Source organism: Agelaius phoeniceus, chromosome 8 (assembly GCF_051311805.1).
Source record: "Agelaius phoeniceus isolate bAgePho1 chromosome 8, bAgePho1.hap1, whole genome shotgun sequence".
Taxonomy (NCBI): domain Eukaryota; kingdom Metazoa; phylum Chordata; class Aves; order Passeriformes; family Icteridae; genus Agelaius; species Agelaius phoeniceus.
Genome location: NC_135272.1, coordinates 7283233 through 7301956, shown reverse-complemented (window position 1 = coordinate 7301956; position 18724 = coordinate 7283233). Strand labels below are relative to the sequence as shown.

Below are 18724 nucleotides of genomic sequence, written 5' to 3'. Positions count from 1 at the left end.
ATCTCCAGGGAGGTCTTCCTCAAACCCATCAGTCTGCGGTACTGACAGTGCGAGTCCCTCTTATGAGTTTTATAATGAAAACAAACAAATAAGATATTCCTGTTAGCTGTTTATGCATGTGTGTTTTCCAAAGATAATTATGAACCCTAGCTGAATTTATAGCAGACTAGTGCCATGGGAACTACTGTAAAAAGAAAGCCAAGATAAACTCAGAGAAAGGAAGGCAAAGGACACAAAGATAAACCAAAATGAAATAATTATCTGGCAATGGGTTTTTTTCTAGAAGAGGCTCCTTTTAGTGAGGGAAAATGAGCACTCTACTATTTAGTGCTGTGCTGCAGTCCTGAAGATGAACTAGGTATGGGTTTAGTACAAGTCTGTGATGCTGTTACAGGATTGATCAGACTCAGGACTGGCCCTGCACAAATGTATTTTCAGCACAAATCTCTGGGTAGTACCAGAGAACACAGTCAGGCTTCTCTAGTTTTGGCAGAATCCATGTCACAGTTATGTAAATCCTCCTGTTGAGCCACCCTAATGCAAATAATACATATACTAAGTTGGGCAAGTACCATTACTGGAGATTGTTTTATGTAGCAGCTTTTTATATGTGCCATTCAGGGTTCAGCAAGAGCTCCCAAAACATTCCTCCTGTCAACACAATAATTTACCCTACCCAAACACTGCACTTTTCTCCTTACATTGGTGAAGTCTCAAGACACAAAGCATGAGGGAAGCAATCTGCTGACTTGTGTGGCACCAAGGTTTTTCTCCTGTTTCAACACTTCAGTCTAATTAGATGCTTTAAATTGGCTGAAGATGCTGTTCTTGTTTAATTTGAGGGAGGTAGAAATACACAGGACTAAATATCTTCTTCTGGTTGTGGATTTGTTACTGAACAAAAGACAATTTGATTGATTTTTCAACTGACAAAAAGCAAGAATGAAATCAAAGATAAAGAATCTCACAGAAGACTGATTTCCATTTCCCAGTGAAGCAGGCAATCAATAACACGGCTCTTACGTGCTTTTACATGCTACAACTTTTAAGTGACTCACAAACAGCAGATCATTTTCCTCTCCTTTTGTCCCCAGCTGCTCAGCCTGCCTTAAATAGCTACTGCTTTGCATGCAGTTCCCTCTCCTTTTCACACATGCTGCCAAACACATCAGCTGAGAAAAAAAAAAGCAGAAAATCATCTTCCTCTCATCAATGATTCATATGCTCATGAACTTACACCTTACTCAGTTGCCTATCCCAGATCCCACTCTGTTCTTTGCATTTTAGTCAAATGCCTCAATCAAATGCACTTTAAGCTCCTGTGTGGCTCTGTGCCAAAGAAAAAAATTTATTTCCTCTATCCACCACCTAAGCTTGCTTCCATTTTTACTTTTCTCCTTGTTAATGTGTTGCTATCTTCCATTTGTTGTGCTCTTATCACTTAGAGCTGGTCTCATAAAAGCTCCTTCTGGTTTCATACCAAAGGAGTGAATTTCTCTCTTCTTTCCTAAATATAATCTGTTTGTGTAACCTCCTCCTAATTCTCCCTTATACTTTACAGGAAATTATCTGGACTCCCAGATTTACAGTCTAGCCTCTACCATTGCCTTCTCCATGAAGGGTAACTAAAATTAACTATCAAGAAACACAATCCTACAGCAGTCATTTGAGAGTTTTCAAGCAGGACAGAAGATTTTTTAGGCTGAAGCCTAAAAAAAGGACAACTCTGAACTCTCATTTCTTCACCATAAAATTTGCTTGTAATGAAGACACACTTGTTTCTTCACAGCTTAGTGGCCTCATTTTAAATTTCTGCAGCTAATGCTATTCCAGTTTTTCCTGGTTGTACATTTTCTTGAGAATTGTTTTCAGTTCTTTTCCAATGGAGGTTTCTGATTGTACAGCACTTGGAAATCATGAATATGAGGAGCCCAGAGTGCTGTAAAATATTTTGACAGCTTGTTCTTGAAATCAAAACATTTCACCTGAAGGGCATAGTTTGCTTGGGTGGAAAATAACAGCTCATTTTCTTATGCAAAACAACTCTGTGGCATACTGAAGGCACACAGAGTTATTCACATGGAAAAATATCAATTATTTTGTGAGTTGCCCATGCTGTGCAGTGCTGTGGGAAGGTGGGCATTTACATAGTATTCTGATTAAGGTGTATTTGCATCCCTGTGGGACAGGCATTTCCATGTTCTTAGGATGCCAGCAGTGCTTGGATCACATTGGCTTCTCCCAACATAAGGGATGCACCCAAATCCCCGTGGGCTTTGACTGCTCAGGGCAGCAGAATATTAATTTTTTTTTTTCTGCTGAGGTTACCTTGTACAAGCCAGCACTATCCAAGCAAATCTCTGCATGGAATGGAATGGAATTAACAGAGGCCAAGTGCTGAGGAGCATTAACACACTGAACTGCTGGGAAACACCAGCACATCCACTGGGGAGTGTGAGCTTTTCTCACTTTGTGCTCGGGTGAGTACAAGGCAGAGCCCTTTTAGGAACATATGTAAATGGAAATGATTACTTAGGTTAATAAAGCAATGGTTTGAATATGTAACATTGATTTAGATTGTCTATTGTGATTAGTATCCAAGTCAGATGAACAAAAATGACAGGTCTTATGGCCTGCAACAGCCAATAGCTTTTCATAAAGGAAGATAATTCAGCGAAACTAAAGACAGTTAAAGAACAAAAGGTGAGCATCAGTAAAAGTCAAGCTGTGAGCCTAAAAGTTCTAAGGATTTAATGTGGGGTCCTTAGCAAGTAATATTGGCAAAGTTGGGAACGTTAAATCAGATCCACATTCCCTTTTCTAGAGTTTCAGCTCTCCCATGTCATCAAAGGCAGAGAACTCAGAAATCCATAGCCCAGTCCTCAGAGTTACTGGAAGGTTAAGCCACAGGCCTGACAGATAAAGAGAAAAATGTCTTGCAATTAGCTGAGGAAGTAAGGGTCTGAGTGACTCTGGAGGTCCAGTCTCAGCTAGGACCGAACTGCAGCTATAACTGTGTGTGTCAGCTGGGTCTAGCAATGTCAGCTGGGTCCAGATTCACAAAAAGTTTAGCACTAATTCTATGTGCAATTTCCAGCCCATCTCTACTATGTATTTCATCTTGTTTCCTTGATGTTTATTATGAATAGCCAAAACACTTGCACAAGCGTTTTATGAATAGCCAAAACACTTGCACAAGCAGATGATGCTTTTGTTTTAATACTAAGATCATTTTTTCTCCTATGACATTTCAGTGAAATATTAGAGTTTCCTTCCAGACACTATTAAGTTCCAAGCAGAGGAAGTACAGAGAAATACAACCATCTGGTTTCTATGGGAAGAAGTGGCTGTGCCTAACTTTGGTTAGTGAACTTATTTTCATTGCCCCAGTACAAATATCACAACAATTCTATTAACCTGTTGCGTACCTAAAATATTTTCAGCTTGCATAGACTGAGCAGTCACTGACTGCTGAGAATGTTGCACAGTGATGAGAGTCCCTCACAGCTTCTTTGTGGTTTTGTGGATTTGAGCAGTACCCCATAAAATGCAAAAGCAATCTGACTGCATCCATCCATTTATTGTGTGTGTAAAATATTACTGGGTTTTAGCCTGTGGCTGCTAAGACTGACTTCAAAAATATCCATCAGTCCTGAAAAATCTTGAAGAGATGTTCATGTCTGCTTCATTCAGATAACAGGCTATCAGGTAGAAATTTTAAAAATGCATGTGTGGCACTATCTGGAATTTTGTTTTGAAATAAATGTATATTATCTGATGATTTTAATTAAAAATAGGCACAGGTCCTCAACCTTCTCTCTCATAGTTTCACAGGAGTTAATGGAATAATGATATAACAATGTTAATACAGCTTTTAAAAAAGCAAAAAAAAAATTAATTTATTGTCACAGTTCTGAGGTAGGTAAATAGAAGAACCACTGGGATTAGGCACAGGGTAAACACAGAGAAATCAACAGAGCCAGCCATAAATTATGAATTGCCTAATTTAGTGCCACCTCTGTCCTCAACAACTGGACTGGACTGACTTTTCTGGCATGACACTGTTAAAAAATTCAAATTGTAGCTGTTTACGCTCTGCCCAGTCAGAAGCTCCACAGATAAATATCAGTTGGATTTTGTATGATGTTTATTTCCTTTTGCCAAAGCTCAAACCTGGGACTGAATCAAGCACAAAGGATTTGATGTCAGTGCAGATGCTGAAAGTTTTCTCCCCAGCTGTAAGATGCTGAAGTTAGTCTCATGAGCACAATGCATGAAAGGCTTTTGGTCCACTCTGGCACACAAGATATTCTCTAAATAAGAAAAAATGACCAATTAACATTTCTGTTCTTCTGCTATAATGTTTAGAAGCAAGCAGATGCAAAGCTAAGGAATTACAGAAAGTATTAATATTTTGCTGCCAAGAATATTTTTAGTAATATGTGGGACTAAAGGGCATCTTAGGTCATAATTTCTAGTGTTCTATTAATGAAGACAACAATTTAAAATAATCTCATAATTATATGAATCTCTATCTTCAAAGTACAGAAGAATAGAAAGGGAAAAAGGTTCTACTGGGAGACTGCAAAAAAACAACAGTTTGTGAAGTCTTATTCTGGTTTTCAGTCTGAATTTGTTCACTGGCTGCTTCTATACATTTTTTCTTTTGTCAGTATAACCATTATGCTGAAATATTTTTTTTTTCTCAGCAGGTTACCTCTCTGTATTCAGAGGGCAATCATAGCTCCTCTCTGCTTTCATCTTAGAGACAAACTCATCTTTCATTCTTCTCCTGCAAGACAGTTCAATTCTCCTGCTTGTCCCACCTCTCCGTATCTGTTTCCATCTGATTTCATCTTCCTGAAGCACAATTGACCAGATTCACCGGTTTTTGTCCCATGTGAAGTTCATAAAATAGATTGGCCCGAAACTTCTTTTACAGATCTACAAAGGATAAGGATAAGGAATAACCTCTTAACATTGCTAAGGGTGAAACATGGCATGTGGTGCTTGTGTTTTTCTTTCTGCTCTTAGAAGATGAACATGGCAAAAATAAGAAAGATGTTCTCAGGCAGGCAGGAGTCAGCTTTTCTCATGATTGTACCACAGAGGAAAATCAAATGAGACTTAAACTCCTAAGGCTGCTCTGGTATAAAATATTTTTAGGTGTGAAATATTTTAATTGAGAAGACAAAAATCCCTAAATCTGCAAGTTGGGAGAGCGGAGATCCCAGTTCCTGAACCACTGGAAGTTTATGCCAAGTGGAGACATTAAGAACCAGGAATCTGGGTAATCTGAGTAAAGGATTTGGCCTCAGGACAAGATTTGGAGTGAGGCAAGAAATCAATCAGTAAGCCTGCTTGTTCAGGAGAGTGAGGGACAGCAAGGGTTATACAGAGGGAGCCAAGAGCTGGGGATGAAAGAATAATTATCAAGAGCAAGAGACAAATTACATAGACCAGCAGCTGGCTACAATCCCTTCTCAGCCAGTTCCAGGGAGCAATAAGGTCCCCTCTGGAGCTTTTCTCCAGGCTAAACACCCCAGCTCCCTCAGCTGCTCCTCATCAGACCTGTGCTCCAGCCCTTCACCAACTGCTGCCCTCCTCTGGACTTGCTCCACCACCCATGACCCTGGGCAGGAATGTGTTGCCATTGCCCCTATTCCTTTTGTACTATGGCCACTATTAGGTGAGAGTGGCACTGCTTAAAAATAGGCCACATTTCTGAAAGAAATAGTTTTAAAGAAAATGTTGAGAAGGTTTGTCAGTGTGCATTGTCCTGTTTGATTATTCACATGCTAACTGTATTGTTCCTGCAGTATCTTCAGCTTGAAGATCAGTCAGAATACAAAACTCTGCCTTCCCTGAGACAGTCAGACAGACAAACAGTGGAACAAAAAATGCCAGTGAAGTGAGTTGCTGTTTATGGCTATTTTAATGGTAGGAAATTTATGTGACGGGATGACCAAGTTTGAATAATCTGTACAGCTTTATTTTCCTTCACCCTTTGAAGGGGATATGACTATTCTGATTCCTTGTTGTCAATTCTGCTTGCCATTTCCATTCAAGTAAATCCCACACAGTCAGTGAGATCATTCTGACTGGTGAATAAATATTAAAACAACTAATATTACCCATAAGAACAAGAAGCAAAACTGTCTGGTTTATCCTGGTCTTTCATTTTGCTTTTTTGCTTTACAAGAAAGCTAGTAAATATTTAACAAAAATCCTGAAAATTTATCATATATTTGATAAAAGTTTCTTATTGTTGCTAAAACAAATTCTCTGCTGATTAATGCCATCATCACATGATGTCGCACAAAATACAACATAATGCTATGTTTGGTTTTCATTTGTGTTTTCACAGACTTTCTATATTTGCACTCCAGCTTCCCTCATGTATGTCTTTATATATACTTATAAATATGCACATTTTTTTTCTTGTTTAAATATAGATTTTGCACTCTGTATACAAGTAAGTGGAGAGCTACAAGAAAGCTTGCTTGTTTAAGGTGTCACTGTCACCATCCCTTGTAATAATTATAACTACAGCCACATAATATCCTGACATTATTATATGATCTCTTTATAAATTTGCAATTAGAAAATACCATTACTGATGATGCTGAGAAGCAGCTGTGGAACACAGCTCTCAAACCAACCTCTATAATTCAGAGTGCAGGGTTTTGACAGCTGAGCTCTCAGAGCCCCCTTAAGAATATCAAATGTTTTTTACGGAACTTGAGAGTGCTTATGATTGTTTTTAACACTTAGTTTTTTGGTTTTGGTTTTTTTTTTTTTGGTTGGTTGTTTTTTTTTTGTAGGGTTTGTTTGTTTTAAGAAAACTGGCACTATTTTATGCAGAAGAAAGTGTTTACCCTCATGTCTAGCAGAAGCCTACAGTAAGTTGCAGGGGAAGAGTCAAAGCTATGAATTTACTCAATTATTTATGCCCCCTAGAAGCTCATATGAGGCCCATGTTTCCTATTAGTGTTAGCTTGGTAATATTTTTAGATAATTCCTGTCATTACAAGCAAAAAAAATGCCATATAAATTAATGCCTAATCCATTTGAACTCGAGAAGAAATTCAGTGCACACTCTAGAACATTCCTACCTCTCCTATGCTTTATTAGAGCTCCACCAGCTGCAAGCACTACGAGTATTTCCAGGATGAACAGTCAAGTAAGCAGTGCCAATATCCCTGTTTTGCTGTGTGTAGGGCAGGAGGAGTGGCTGAGGCCCTCTCCCAAGCAGCCAGCCACACCACTGTAGGCTCTCAGCCACCCCAGGCTGCACAGGGCAGAGACCACAATGCTATTTTCAAGGGCAGATGTTGTTTTCACAGGTCAAACGCTGGGGAAACCATGGCCTGGTCTGAGTCTGTGGATACAGTACTATCCAATAAAGGTAAGAAGGGATGGAAAAACATATGTGTTTTTAAAACATTTGTCATCCCATTTACCAAATATTCCTGCCAGGTTTTCACACTGCTCTCCATTCAGCTCCCCACATGCACTGAACTGACCAGAGCTGCTGATGGAGGTGGGGGAGCGGCTGTCCTGAGAGGTTTGTCCAAGCTGCAAACACAACATACCTTCTGTCCAGGGCTCAAAGGCAGGCAGAAATGCTATGAAATAGTTTTTATTAAAGTAACTGCTAAATTCCCTTTGCAGAGGTTTCATTTTTAATAATTTTTTTCACAAAAACCTACAAACGTTTCCTTAGATATTCCTGAGAAATATGTGCGTTGTGCAGTGACTTCTAGTCAAACAAAAAATGACATGTCTAAAGTCACTTCTCCTAGAAATGCCATTTCTACAGACCTGACACCACAAACCACATGCAGCTTGGAAATTTCCTTGCCCCTGCCCCATTTCCCAGCAGTAATATTGTGGCCTGGACCTTGGGATGCCTCCACCCTGTTCCTGGATAGCATTAACTTGACTAACACTACTAAATTTAGGTACTGTCAGCTTTCTTTACTCATTGGTTCTGATTTGGATTAATTTAAAAACCATTTATTCCAAACAAACCTTTATTTGTTTCATTTTTTCCCCTTCAAAGTGAAAAAAAAGAAAAAAGAAAAAAAAGAAAAAAGAGGAACAAAGAAGTAACAAAAGTAACAAGGAGTCCATCTTTTATCCAGGTCTTAATCTTTCCTTGAAAGGAGATGGAAGCCCCATTTGGGCAGGGAACCTCAGCTGTGGGGGAAGCACACTAGCACAGTGTGACCTACATTTCTATTTGCTTCTCAGCCGAGGGGTCAGCCTCAAATATCTGATTTCCCAGCCACTACAAATCCTTTGGAATCCCCTTTTAACAAATGTACCAGTGCTAAAGAGACCAAACCACAGCAGGCAGCTGTTGGGAGCAATCCTTGGTTGGCAACTCACTGAAAAACTCTCTTAGTAGTCCTCTTATCAGCACTGTAATTTAATCTCCTATTTGTTTCCCCTGCAGCGGCTTCTCAAACCTGATTGCTGCCTGACATGTAAAAGAGTGGCAGAAACATAGGTTACACTATACACATACTGTAAAAAAAAAAATTAAAAAAAAAATATATATGTACATACACACATGTGAGTATGCATGCACATAAATTGCACTGGCCTTTCAGTTTTCCTCCATCCACTATCTGATGCATTTCCCCCAGAGGGCCTGGCAGCTTTTCGGACATTTTTGAAGTCTGAATTCAGTGAGGAGAATGTGGAGTTCTGGCTAGCCTGTGAGGACTTCAAGAAAACCAAATCCTCCACTAAGATTGCGTTGAAAGCCCAGAAGATTTATTCTGACTTTATACAAGCTGATGCTCCAAAGGAGGTAAAGAGTTTTTCCTGTGTGTGCTTTGGGTACTGAGGATAGCGATGAAGTGGAAAGTTCAGATCCAGACCTCAAAGAATGACCAAAAATACAATTCATCCTGGTTGTAACTCCCATTTTAATGTCCATTATTTACCACGTAAACACCTTGTGCAACTCCATGAAGCAAAGATGTTATGGTTTACACTTCACATTCTTTACATTCTTCACACTGGGAATAAGTTTACCTCGTCTTCTGAAATTTCTGCCAGAAGTTTTAAGGAAGTTTATGCTCAATATAATTTGTTTTCTCTAATCATTTTTTGTAATGCAGTAAGCACCATCTCTTCTGTATTCAATGTACCAGAACATTAATAGGTTTATGATTGCATTTGTTCTTTTGTGTAGGTATTTTTGACATGAAGAGAATGCAAAAATTTCCATCACAGAATTCAATTTTGTAATTATTTCAAAAAGGCTTACTGTGAAAGATAAATTGCTTATTAATCATTATTCACTTTCTGCACCTTAAACATTTACACTGATGTTTTTGCATTTGCTAGCAAGAGTGCTTTAAACATTCCCACGTATTATAGATGATTGAAATGTAATCATATCAATCAATAATAAGATGATTGATTGATATTATTGTTAAAAACAAAAAATCCTTTAAAAATACATAGGGCCAAAGTCTAAAATGATGCTGAGTACCTTCGCCTTTAATTTACTCTTTGGTAATCAGTACTTCATAGGATTTGGCTTGGCAGAAAGATGAGAAGGAAAAGCAAGTTTTTCCCTTATTTTTTTCAGTGATGCCATCTTTTTAAGAGCCAAATAAAATGAAGAATTCAGTCTGCTAGAAAAGGAAGGGATGAGCTTCCTGTTTATTTGCATCAGTCAGGTTATTTGGGAGGAAATTCAAATGCAGCTTGTGTCCTGGACACAAACAGACCTCAGCTTTCTGAGCAAACTGACACTACTTTCATGCTCCTTTCTTCCTACAGATAAATATTGACTTCCATACCAAAAATGACATCTCCCAGAACATCTCTGAGCCCACCCTCAGCTGCTTTGATGCTGCTCAGAGCTCAGTCTACTGTCTCATGGCAAAGGACTCTTTTCCCAGGTTTCTGAGGTCAGAAGTGTACAAGGAACTGGTGAAGAAGCACCAGGACAGAAATCAGAAGAGATGGCTCCCGTTTCTGTGAGGAAAAACATTGAGGCTTTAGGAATTTATAATGTCTCCCATTGCAATTCAGTACAGATAATTATTCATTATTAAAGGGATTGCAGAAGCCACTTTCAAGAATCACCTGTGCCAACTTGTTTTTAAGTACAAATTGCACGTGATGCTTTCTAATAACAGTAGAGAAATATTCAAGAAGCAGGATGGAATATGCTAGACACTTGAGCTACCTTCCTAATAAAAAACTTTGCCATTGTTGTTTTTTTCCAGTGTTTGCTTCATTTTTCAAAGCAATTTGAGATTTTTAAGCATAATGTTTTGCTTTCTTTGTTTGCTGTTGATTCCTCTTTAGAAGTACAGGCTCCAAAATAAATCCCTTTCAGGAGACCTGAATACATTTACTCCTTCATTTGTCACCTTATCTGAAGCTTGCAAAAATATTTAAATCCTCTTTTAAACTTGTTTTATGCTAATTCAAAATAGGAGATGTAGAAATATGGTCGATAACACACTATGATAATATTTAATAAATAGGCAGCTGCTTTATAACAAATGTCCTTGGCATTCAGAGCAAATTATTGTTTCACAATACAGTTGTCTTCAATAAGAAGATCTTCAAGTTTCTTTGTGTTAATTTAATTTTTTATTGAAATGTCTTTTTTAGTCATTGCATAGGCATCTGGGAAGAAAACTACAACTGAGTAAATCTTCCTTTGTGCATTTTCAATTAATTAATTTTCTTTGCTTTTCCAAATATATTGGTGGTACTGTCCCCCCACATACGATGGAATAATTTCATTAATTGCTACCAATGAAATTCATTTACTAATTTCATTTCAATAAAATACAGGTAAGTAGAAAAGTAGGCAGAAGAAACAGTTTTAGGCTGTAAAGTAAACATGTAAATCAGGATTTAGTAATGGTGTTATCTTTCAAACCAGCAAGGTATGATTGGAACCTGCAATCTTCAGGTACTTACAGATGCACACACTGATCAAATTCACTGCTCTTGGAGGATTTATTGCACATATTTAGATGAAAGGAAGAGAGTTGTGTCATGGTACTGAAGAAAAAATATTTAAAAGAAATAATCCTTGCTATGGAAAAATATTCTAAATACAAGAGACAGCAATAAGAGTTTTCAAGAAGAAAAAAAAAGTCTTTAATTTTAATTAGATGCTTTTGAGTGCTCTAAATCTCCAGGAATCTTTCCCTGCTTGGAGCTCTGCTCATACCTTCTACACACCACCACATCCTTGTCCTAGGTTGACTATGTGATGCTTTTATCCCCAATCGTCTTGTTCTGTTTATGCTGAATAATAAGTTTTGCACCTTTAAGACTTGTTCCAGAGTGAAGGGGGGAGAGAAGAAGTGTGCAGTTTGTTTTCAGACACTGCACTCACTCCTCCACGTTCCTGCTCCTGACTGTGTTGTCTGTGGATGAACAGACAGCGGGACAGAGCTCTCCTTTGCTTTAGTGAGTTTTAGCTTGCTGAGGCAAAGAAGTTCCCTGGACTGTGGTTTTTTCCTTTTTTCCTTTTTCTTTGGACCTCTTGAAACCTGCTCTGGACTGAACACCCAGAAGAGCACCAGCAGCTGCACCTGTGGCCCACCAGGCCAGGCCCGGCCCGCGACATTTCCAGCACTGAGGGACTGATCAGAGCCTGTGTGAGCTGAACTGCAACCCAGGGAGGGACTTTCTCAGTTTGTCATCTCTTTTGGAGCAACAAGGGGTTTTATTGTTTAATGTTGTTTAGGTTTTATTGTTTAATAAACAGTTTTTTCCACTTTTCTCCAAAGAAGTATTTTTCCTGAACTGGCTGGGAGAGGGGCCAATTAAATCTGCTTTTCTAGAGAAATCCCTTTGGAAGTTCTCTCCCTAATTTGCCCTGAACCAGAACAAGTCCTCTATGCAAAATATCGTATTTTATCAAACTACATTAAGGAACCAAGTTATTTAGACTGTAAAGGATATTAAGTAGCCTGAAAGTCTGAATACACTCCTCAAGTTATGAACTGAGGTTAAAATCCTGACACATCTTAAGCAGGCAGGGTGAAAAATATCTATTCTTTGACATCCAACTTCTAGTCTATCACCTAGTTTTAATTTTTGCTGTCTGCATTTCTTTTTCTCTTTTCTTTCTTCCCCAGTACTGCTGGTTAGTAGAGAAACGAATAGGAAGGCTGAGGTTAAGCTGCAAGGAGGATGTGGGCTCCTCTGGCCGTGCCACAGCTGCCTCTGATCTCACAGTGACATTTCTGGGGACAATCGCCCCTCCTGCCTGAACTGCAGCCTCAGGGCCGTTTCTGCTGCCTGGAGTCACAACACAGGCAGCAGCCAGGAGGGCCCAAATTATGGCATTTACTCAAAAGTGTTGCAAGTCATCTTCCCTTCCTACAAATCCCATTTGTGTTTTCAGAACAGAAAATTCCCACAGAAAGGAAGAGGTGGGATCACACCACTTTTCGTTGTAGGTCAAGCAAGTAGAAACCCAAAATTTCTGTGCTCCCAATCTTTTGGAACCTGAGGATAAAAAAGTGCTTGAAAACAAATGGGTGGTAATGAAATCTCACAATTCTATCTGTGCCCCTATAAATCCTCCCACTTCTGGCTCTACTACAGCAGAGATAGAAAATGCCAGAATGATGGAGCTCCAGCTCCTGGCCATTTGAAAACACAGCTTAAGGAGAAGTTACAAGCATATATAAAATAGTCAAACATGATAAAAATGATGTGTGCCATTATTCTGATAATTGCATAAAAACAGTATCACAAAACATGACGTCCATGTTATGTCTGGCTGATCCTCTGTTATCAACAGCACCATTATTGTCAAAAGAGGTGATAATTCTTGACATTTTCACATATGACATTAATTTTAATAATTACACTGTGAAGAACCATTAATGATTTTAACAAATTTTCAATTAATTTATAATGTTTTTATGAGAAATGTAAAGGAATGGCACTTCTAGGGGGTATATCCCTGACTCAAGGGTGAATTAACAGTACTAATTCTTTCATAACCTCTTAATGAAAACTTTGGTACTTCTAATTCACAAAGTTAATGAAACTTTTGCTGTTGATCAAGCCTCACAACATTTTTATTAATCTGTTTCAGATGCTAAACATGAGATGAAACTTGGAGAATTTAAAGAAATTATCACTATAAATTCATATATCTTTAAAGGCAATTTGATTGCCATTCACAAGTAATTTTTCAAACTCTCAGAGAACTATCTGCCCATATCATATGCAATTACACAGAAGCATCTACAGCATATTGAAATGGTTTGGATTTTAGCAATCAAATTTCTGAAAACTTCTGTGATGCAACTTATCTATTAAGCATTATAAAAGATCTATTTCAGAAAGTGTTTGAAAACACCCACCTGTGAAAGCTGGGAGGCAGTAGTCTTTATTTCTCTTTATTTCCTAGATTTAAAACTGCTGCTTCATACTCCTACATCACCAAAAAAAGGTCACAGCTTAGCATTCAAGCTCTGATAATTTGACTTATGAAAGGCCAAGGACAGAAGTGTGATTTAGAGGATTTAGATTGAACTTTGCCAAAAAGACTCAATCTTGGTCAGCACAAAAAGGTGGGTTTACCAAAAAATCCTACCAAATATAAATGAGAGTAAAAAATGCAAAGTGAATACCACACATTAAAAAAAAAAAATCCCAATTTTTTCACACAGTGCCAATCCTAAAGATCCAACAGCATCTAGACTCAGAGATCCCACCATATTCATCATGCTTACATCATGACAGGACTGTTCCAGGTTTAATTTTTAAGGCATATAGTCTATGTTTTCATTCTATTCATATATTTTATATTTATAAAATATGCATAGAAAAATAATAGACATGTACATCAAGATAATAAATGCAAATTAGCCCTCAACAGAGGATGGATATCAGGATTGTTTTGAAGCTCAGGACCACAAACGAAAGGCAGGCAGTTATATTTTCAGTTGCAGACAGGATTATATGATACTCTTTGATATGTCTTGTCAAAGGTTTGTTAAATTCAACACATTTCTGTAAATTTTGGAGATGAAAACTCAGTATTTCCTCTTTTGCCAGAAAATTCTCTACTAACACTGTAATGCAAAAATGTACTTGAACAGACACACATAATTACAGGCTTTGCACAAGAACCTCTTAGGCTTTTGTTTGGATCTTGATCCAAACAAAAAAGATCAGGAGGTGGAATTCCTGGAGCAGTGTCTCCTGCTAAGCAAGACAACCATCACTCTAGGAACCTAAGCTCCTAACCTTTGAGGAGGATTTTCAGTGAGCCATTTTAGTAGGCTTCTGCTCCTGTGGTGTTTGGATCCATGTCAGAGCCCAGGGCCCTGTCCCCATGGCTCACCCACACCCTGCTCATCCTCTTCCTCCCGGAGCTCTCCACCGGAAAACATCGCCATTCTCATTTTGCCCTTACTTTCTGTATATAAAGCTCTCTCTTGGTGAGATGTCTGCAGCTGATTCTTGACCTGGTCCAGCCCTTCTGAAGGATCCATCTTTTGAAATGAACCTCAGTCACAGAAAGAGGCAGAAACAGCTTCAGCAATGTCTGCAATTTATCCAAACACGAATGACACCGGTGTGGCCAAACCATTCCAGTGAGCAGCAGTTACAAAACGTTCCATTTGACAACTTCCCTACATGTGCATGTCGAAGTTGGCGAGTGATTTCCTGGTTTTTATCTTCTCTCTGCACCACACACCTTTAGAGATGCTCCAGCTTGTGAGAAATCATCTGAATGATGCCCATGAGCCAGGGGAAGGGCCCCTGCTCACCTCTGCGGGGGTTAGATCAGACACAAGACAAGAAAATCCAACCTGAACTAGGTATATAAAAGTTCCAGGAATTCTGAAGACTACGTGCCAAAATTAACCATTTTTTATTAAAAAACTCCCTGGATTTTGGGGAGAGCAGGTGCTACATCTAGACTTTACTGCTATGTCATAGAAAGGGAAACCTACCATTTGTAATCTGATTCCTGCAAAGGCAATACAGGGGAATTAACTTAATGAAATCACTTTAGTATCTTTATTTCTGGAGGATAATTACACTCTGCAGTGCTGGTGGAATTTTAAAGTACATTATGTATCTGAAATTGAAGCATGTTTTCTGCCTTTTGGTTTACTGAAAAGCGAGGCAGGGAGAAAACCATGAAGAGAGGCCTTGTCACAGTTGTTCACACCAATTAAAGGTCTCATGTAACTCAAGAAGTAGCCTGTGCTCGTTAAGACAAAATGAAATGGAGTAATGAAAAAGAGATCCTCATGCATATTCACCTTCATTCAGTAAACAGTGTGCTGCCGAAGAGGATAATTGTTTGATATGGTAATTTTGAATTTTATTTGAAATACTTATTTAGTAACAGAAAGTGTTTTTGGCAAACTGACAAGTGGCACTAAAATTATCACTAAAAGCTCTACTTTAAGTATTCTTAAGCTGTTCATTTTGAGAAAAAAACACCTCCCAGCAAAGTTTCTTTTCCATTTTTTTTCCCAGCTTTTCAACTTCTACAATATTAGGCCCTGGAAAGTAGACTCAATGTATTATTACATATTTCAAAGAAGGCCCTGGATGCTTTGATCTTTAGGAAGAAAAATGAGTCAATACTAGATCAAATGCTTCCCTACTTTACTTTTTTTTATACTGTTGCTATGGTTTCTAGCTGCAATATCATAATTTCTCTGTACTAAAAGAGACATTGCCTTTTAATTTTTTTCCTGTATTGCATGGGTTAGGTTATTTGCATATAAAATGAGTAGAGCTGGATTTGTCTCTCAATCCATATCTGTTTCCATTTAGGTTTGCATGGAGGTTATTTTTACTTCTATGAATAGTTTCCCTACTATGCATAACAGTCCTGGAAAGACAAACAAAAGCAAGTACTCAGTAAAAACTGTAGGGAAAACATTTTTTTCCTAATACAGTGGTTACAACTTACAGGCTCATAAACCAGGGAAGAAAAGGAGGAGGGCAATCCATAAATAAATTATTTCTTGAATAATTTTAAATATGCTGTGCTTCTAAATGTCATGTTTTCATGGAGAGAATAGAAGAAATAATGAAGTTAAATGATTTGGTATTTTGGACAAAAAAATGTGAAGAAACCCCTCCATGACTCCAACTGCATGGGGAATACAGCAAGACAGGATACTGGGAGATTTCCCAGCCCAGTCTCCCACACTGGTTAATCACCCAAAGGCTGAGCTGCAGTGGATTCACCTTTCAATTCTTAACCAAATTCCAGCAGCAAAAAAACTTTTATTAAAATGCATTATGTTTTATCCTGCCAAAATATAGAATACCTGCCCTGCATTAAATACAGGCTACAGAGGCCTTGATCTTTAAGCCCCCACCACTCATAAACAATGTTATTAATAGTTATTCTCATCTGCTTATAGATATTTCTGCCATCAACCTTGGGAAATACCCAGGGTTCCAGGGGCAATTACTTCTAGATTGATTATCTAAAATAGAAAGAACACGAAGAAATGGAAATATTACAAATTCAAGAAAGCTCATTCTTCACGTCACAGAACAGGGGAAGTTCCTTTGAAAGGCTGAACTAGTTTGTTATGTAAAACATTATATTCAAGAGAAAAAAATGCATAGGCAAATGCAGGCTGAATGGGCGGACAACAGAGAACCTGAGAAATGCTCTTGACACTGTAAAGTGACATCACATGAATGAGATGTCAGCCCATGGCATTTTACCTGGTAGTAGGACACTGCTGCTCATAACACCAGCATTTTCCTAAGTTCTGCACTTTGTTTCCTGGTCTCTTACCCAGGCTCCTCACCATGAAGGGACTGATCTCACTACAAGCCTGTTTTGAATTTGCACAGTGCTACCACTTCATCTTGAAGTTTCATCAGCAACTGTATGATGGGAATAGCTTCAAACTGATTAGAAGTTAATTTCCAGAACAAACAGACTACATTTTGATCTCTGTGCAGTCATTTTGCCCGTTGTCATAGGATAAAATGGCCCTAGCAGAAACCTCTTGTACTTATTGAATTTCTTGCCAGAGCTGAGATTTTTAGGGGAATAAAATGAAAATTGCAGCTTGATAAATGGCATAAAAGGGGTTTTTTTGTGACATGGTATCTTTTCATGTCAAACGGCAAGTACAACATATTCCAAACTAGACAGACTCATTAATGCTGACACCTTTTATAGCCCCAAATGTTTTTCACTGTTGATAGTGACTCAGTATTGGAAATTATATCTTCTGAGACAGGAATTACCAGAACAAACTGTACTTGGATCCTATTTTATACTTCCTGATATTTATCCCTTTTTCCAACTTTTCTCACCCTTTATGTGGATCCCTCTGCAGTGACAATGCTTTTTTTTTTTGTCACAAAGACATTTGTTTTCATAGCAATATTGCATTTTGGCATAAATTTTAAATAGAGAATAATTTGATGTTTTTAAAATATCTTTGATGGTTGCAATCACCTGCTAATGGTAATCCTCCAAGCTTGTTCTCCCATTTTTATTAGGACTAACACTGGGTTTTGTTTGCCATGCATGGTGAGGTAATAAGTCTGTATACTGGACCGAAATTAGAATTAGAGGAATGGTAAAGGAGGGCACAAATGGAAGATTCTGGTTCTTAAAAAAAGCTCATAAAAATCTCCCCAGGTTTCTGTGAAGCAAGTTAATAAAAACACATGCCTACCACCATTATTACTTTATAACCTAAAAATGTATTTTACAGGGCAACGGTACCTATGGGTTTAATAATTACAAAAATAAACCCTTTTGCTTCTTTCTTAAAGGGAGCAGTGTGGTTTGTTTCCTTTTAGAATGGGTGGAAATATGAATTAACTCACACTTTGTTATCCTCTATATAAGGAGGGTTTTATGCATAGGAATTGTCTGATGAACTTTACTTTCCAAAGGGCTCTTTCTAACCAAAGTGTTTACAGAGCAAAAGTGTTCAAAAAGTGTTACAAAACTTTGCAGTCTGTGCTACAAAATTGTCTGGTTTTATTGTACAAGAATATTGTATCTCGTGTTTTATTTTTGTAATGCATTTCAATATTATTTTGTGTTACTACTCATTTTTTTAAAAAAATTGTGTATTTAAAATTAACTGAGGGATTGATCTTTTGTTGGCAGACCATATGAACAAAAGAGAAATGACAAAAGGAATTACAGCTCACTAGAGATCTCTTAAATTCTTCAATTATATAAAAGCGAGGGAAATTCATATGCAAATTGAATCCACTGGCATTAAAAAGGGAGGTGGGTACAATGTAATTGTAGAGAAGCTGCACAGTGGCAGCAGGATAATGACAGAGAAATAGAAATGCTTTATAATGCTTTATAAATGTTAAGCCAATATAACTGAGGAAAGAGCTTGGAATGCAGCCCCTTGGGCAGAATGATACCTCATAGAGTTGGAATGCAGCCCCTTGGGCAGGTGTTAGCTCAAAGCAATGTTCTTGAAAGACATTTTGTGCCTTGGTGTAGGAACTATGTTTATTCACGTATTTGTATTAACTCCTACCAAAGCTATCAATCTGAGCCCATAGATAACGTTTATACAATGCCCTTTTAGGTTTCAATGAGAGCACAGACTCCAGAAATCCTATTAGAGGGACATGGCCTTGCATTAAGAACAACCTACTGAGCTTCTCTTCAAGGATTGAAAGCAGTTCAGATGGATCTTGCAGGTACATAACCACACAGAGTCCC

The 18724-nt window shown here is 38.1% G+C and overlaps 1 protein-coding gene across 2 annotated transcripts; it reads left to right on the top strand.

The window, feature by feature from the left end:
- The first annotated feature begins 4676 nt into the window (after positions 1-4676).
- RGS21 (regulator of G protein signaling 21) lies at positions 4677-10197 on the top strand. Of its 2 annotated transcripts, XM_054638274.2 has the most exons (4): positions 4677-5911; positions 7332-7408; positions 8655-8821; positions 9805-10197. In XM_054638274.2, the coding sequence occupies exons 1-4, from the start codon at positions 5796-5798 to the stop codon at positions 10006-10008; spliced, it is 564 nt and encodes a 187-aa protein (XP_054494249.1). In that variant the 5' UTR covers positions 4677-5795; the 3' UTR covers positions 10009-10197. The 2 variants fall into 2 exon arrangements, with proteins under 2 accessions (XP_054494249.1, XP_077038804.1); XM_077182689.1 differs by lacking the exon at positions 4677-5911 and having other exon boundaries at positions 7021-7408.
- The last annotated feature ends 8527 nt before the right edge of the window (positions 10198-18724 follow it).

Excerpts from the sequence above, each read along its gene's own strand:
- RGS21 (XM_054638274.2), top strand. The coding sequence starts at position 5,796 with ATGCTAACTGTATTGTTCCTGCAGTATCTTCAGCTTGAAGATCAGTCA. Across the intron at positions 5,912-7,331 it reads GAACAAAAAATGCCAGTGAA|ATGTTGTTTTCACAGGTCAA; the intron begins GTGAGTTGCTGT and ends TTTCAAGGGCAG. Across the intron at positions 7,409-8,654 it reads TACAGTACTATCCAATAAAG|AGGGCCTGGCAGCTTTTCGG; the intron begins GTAAGAAGGGAT and ends CATTTCCCCCAG.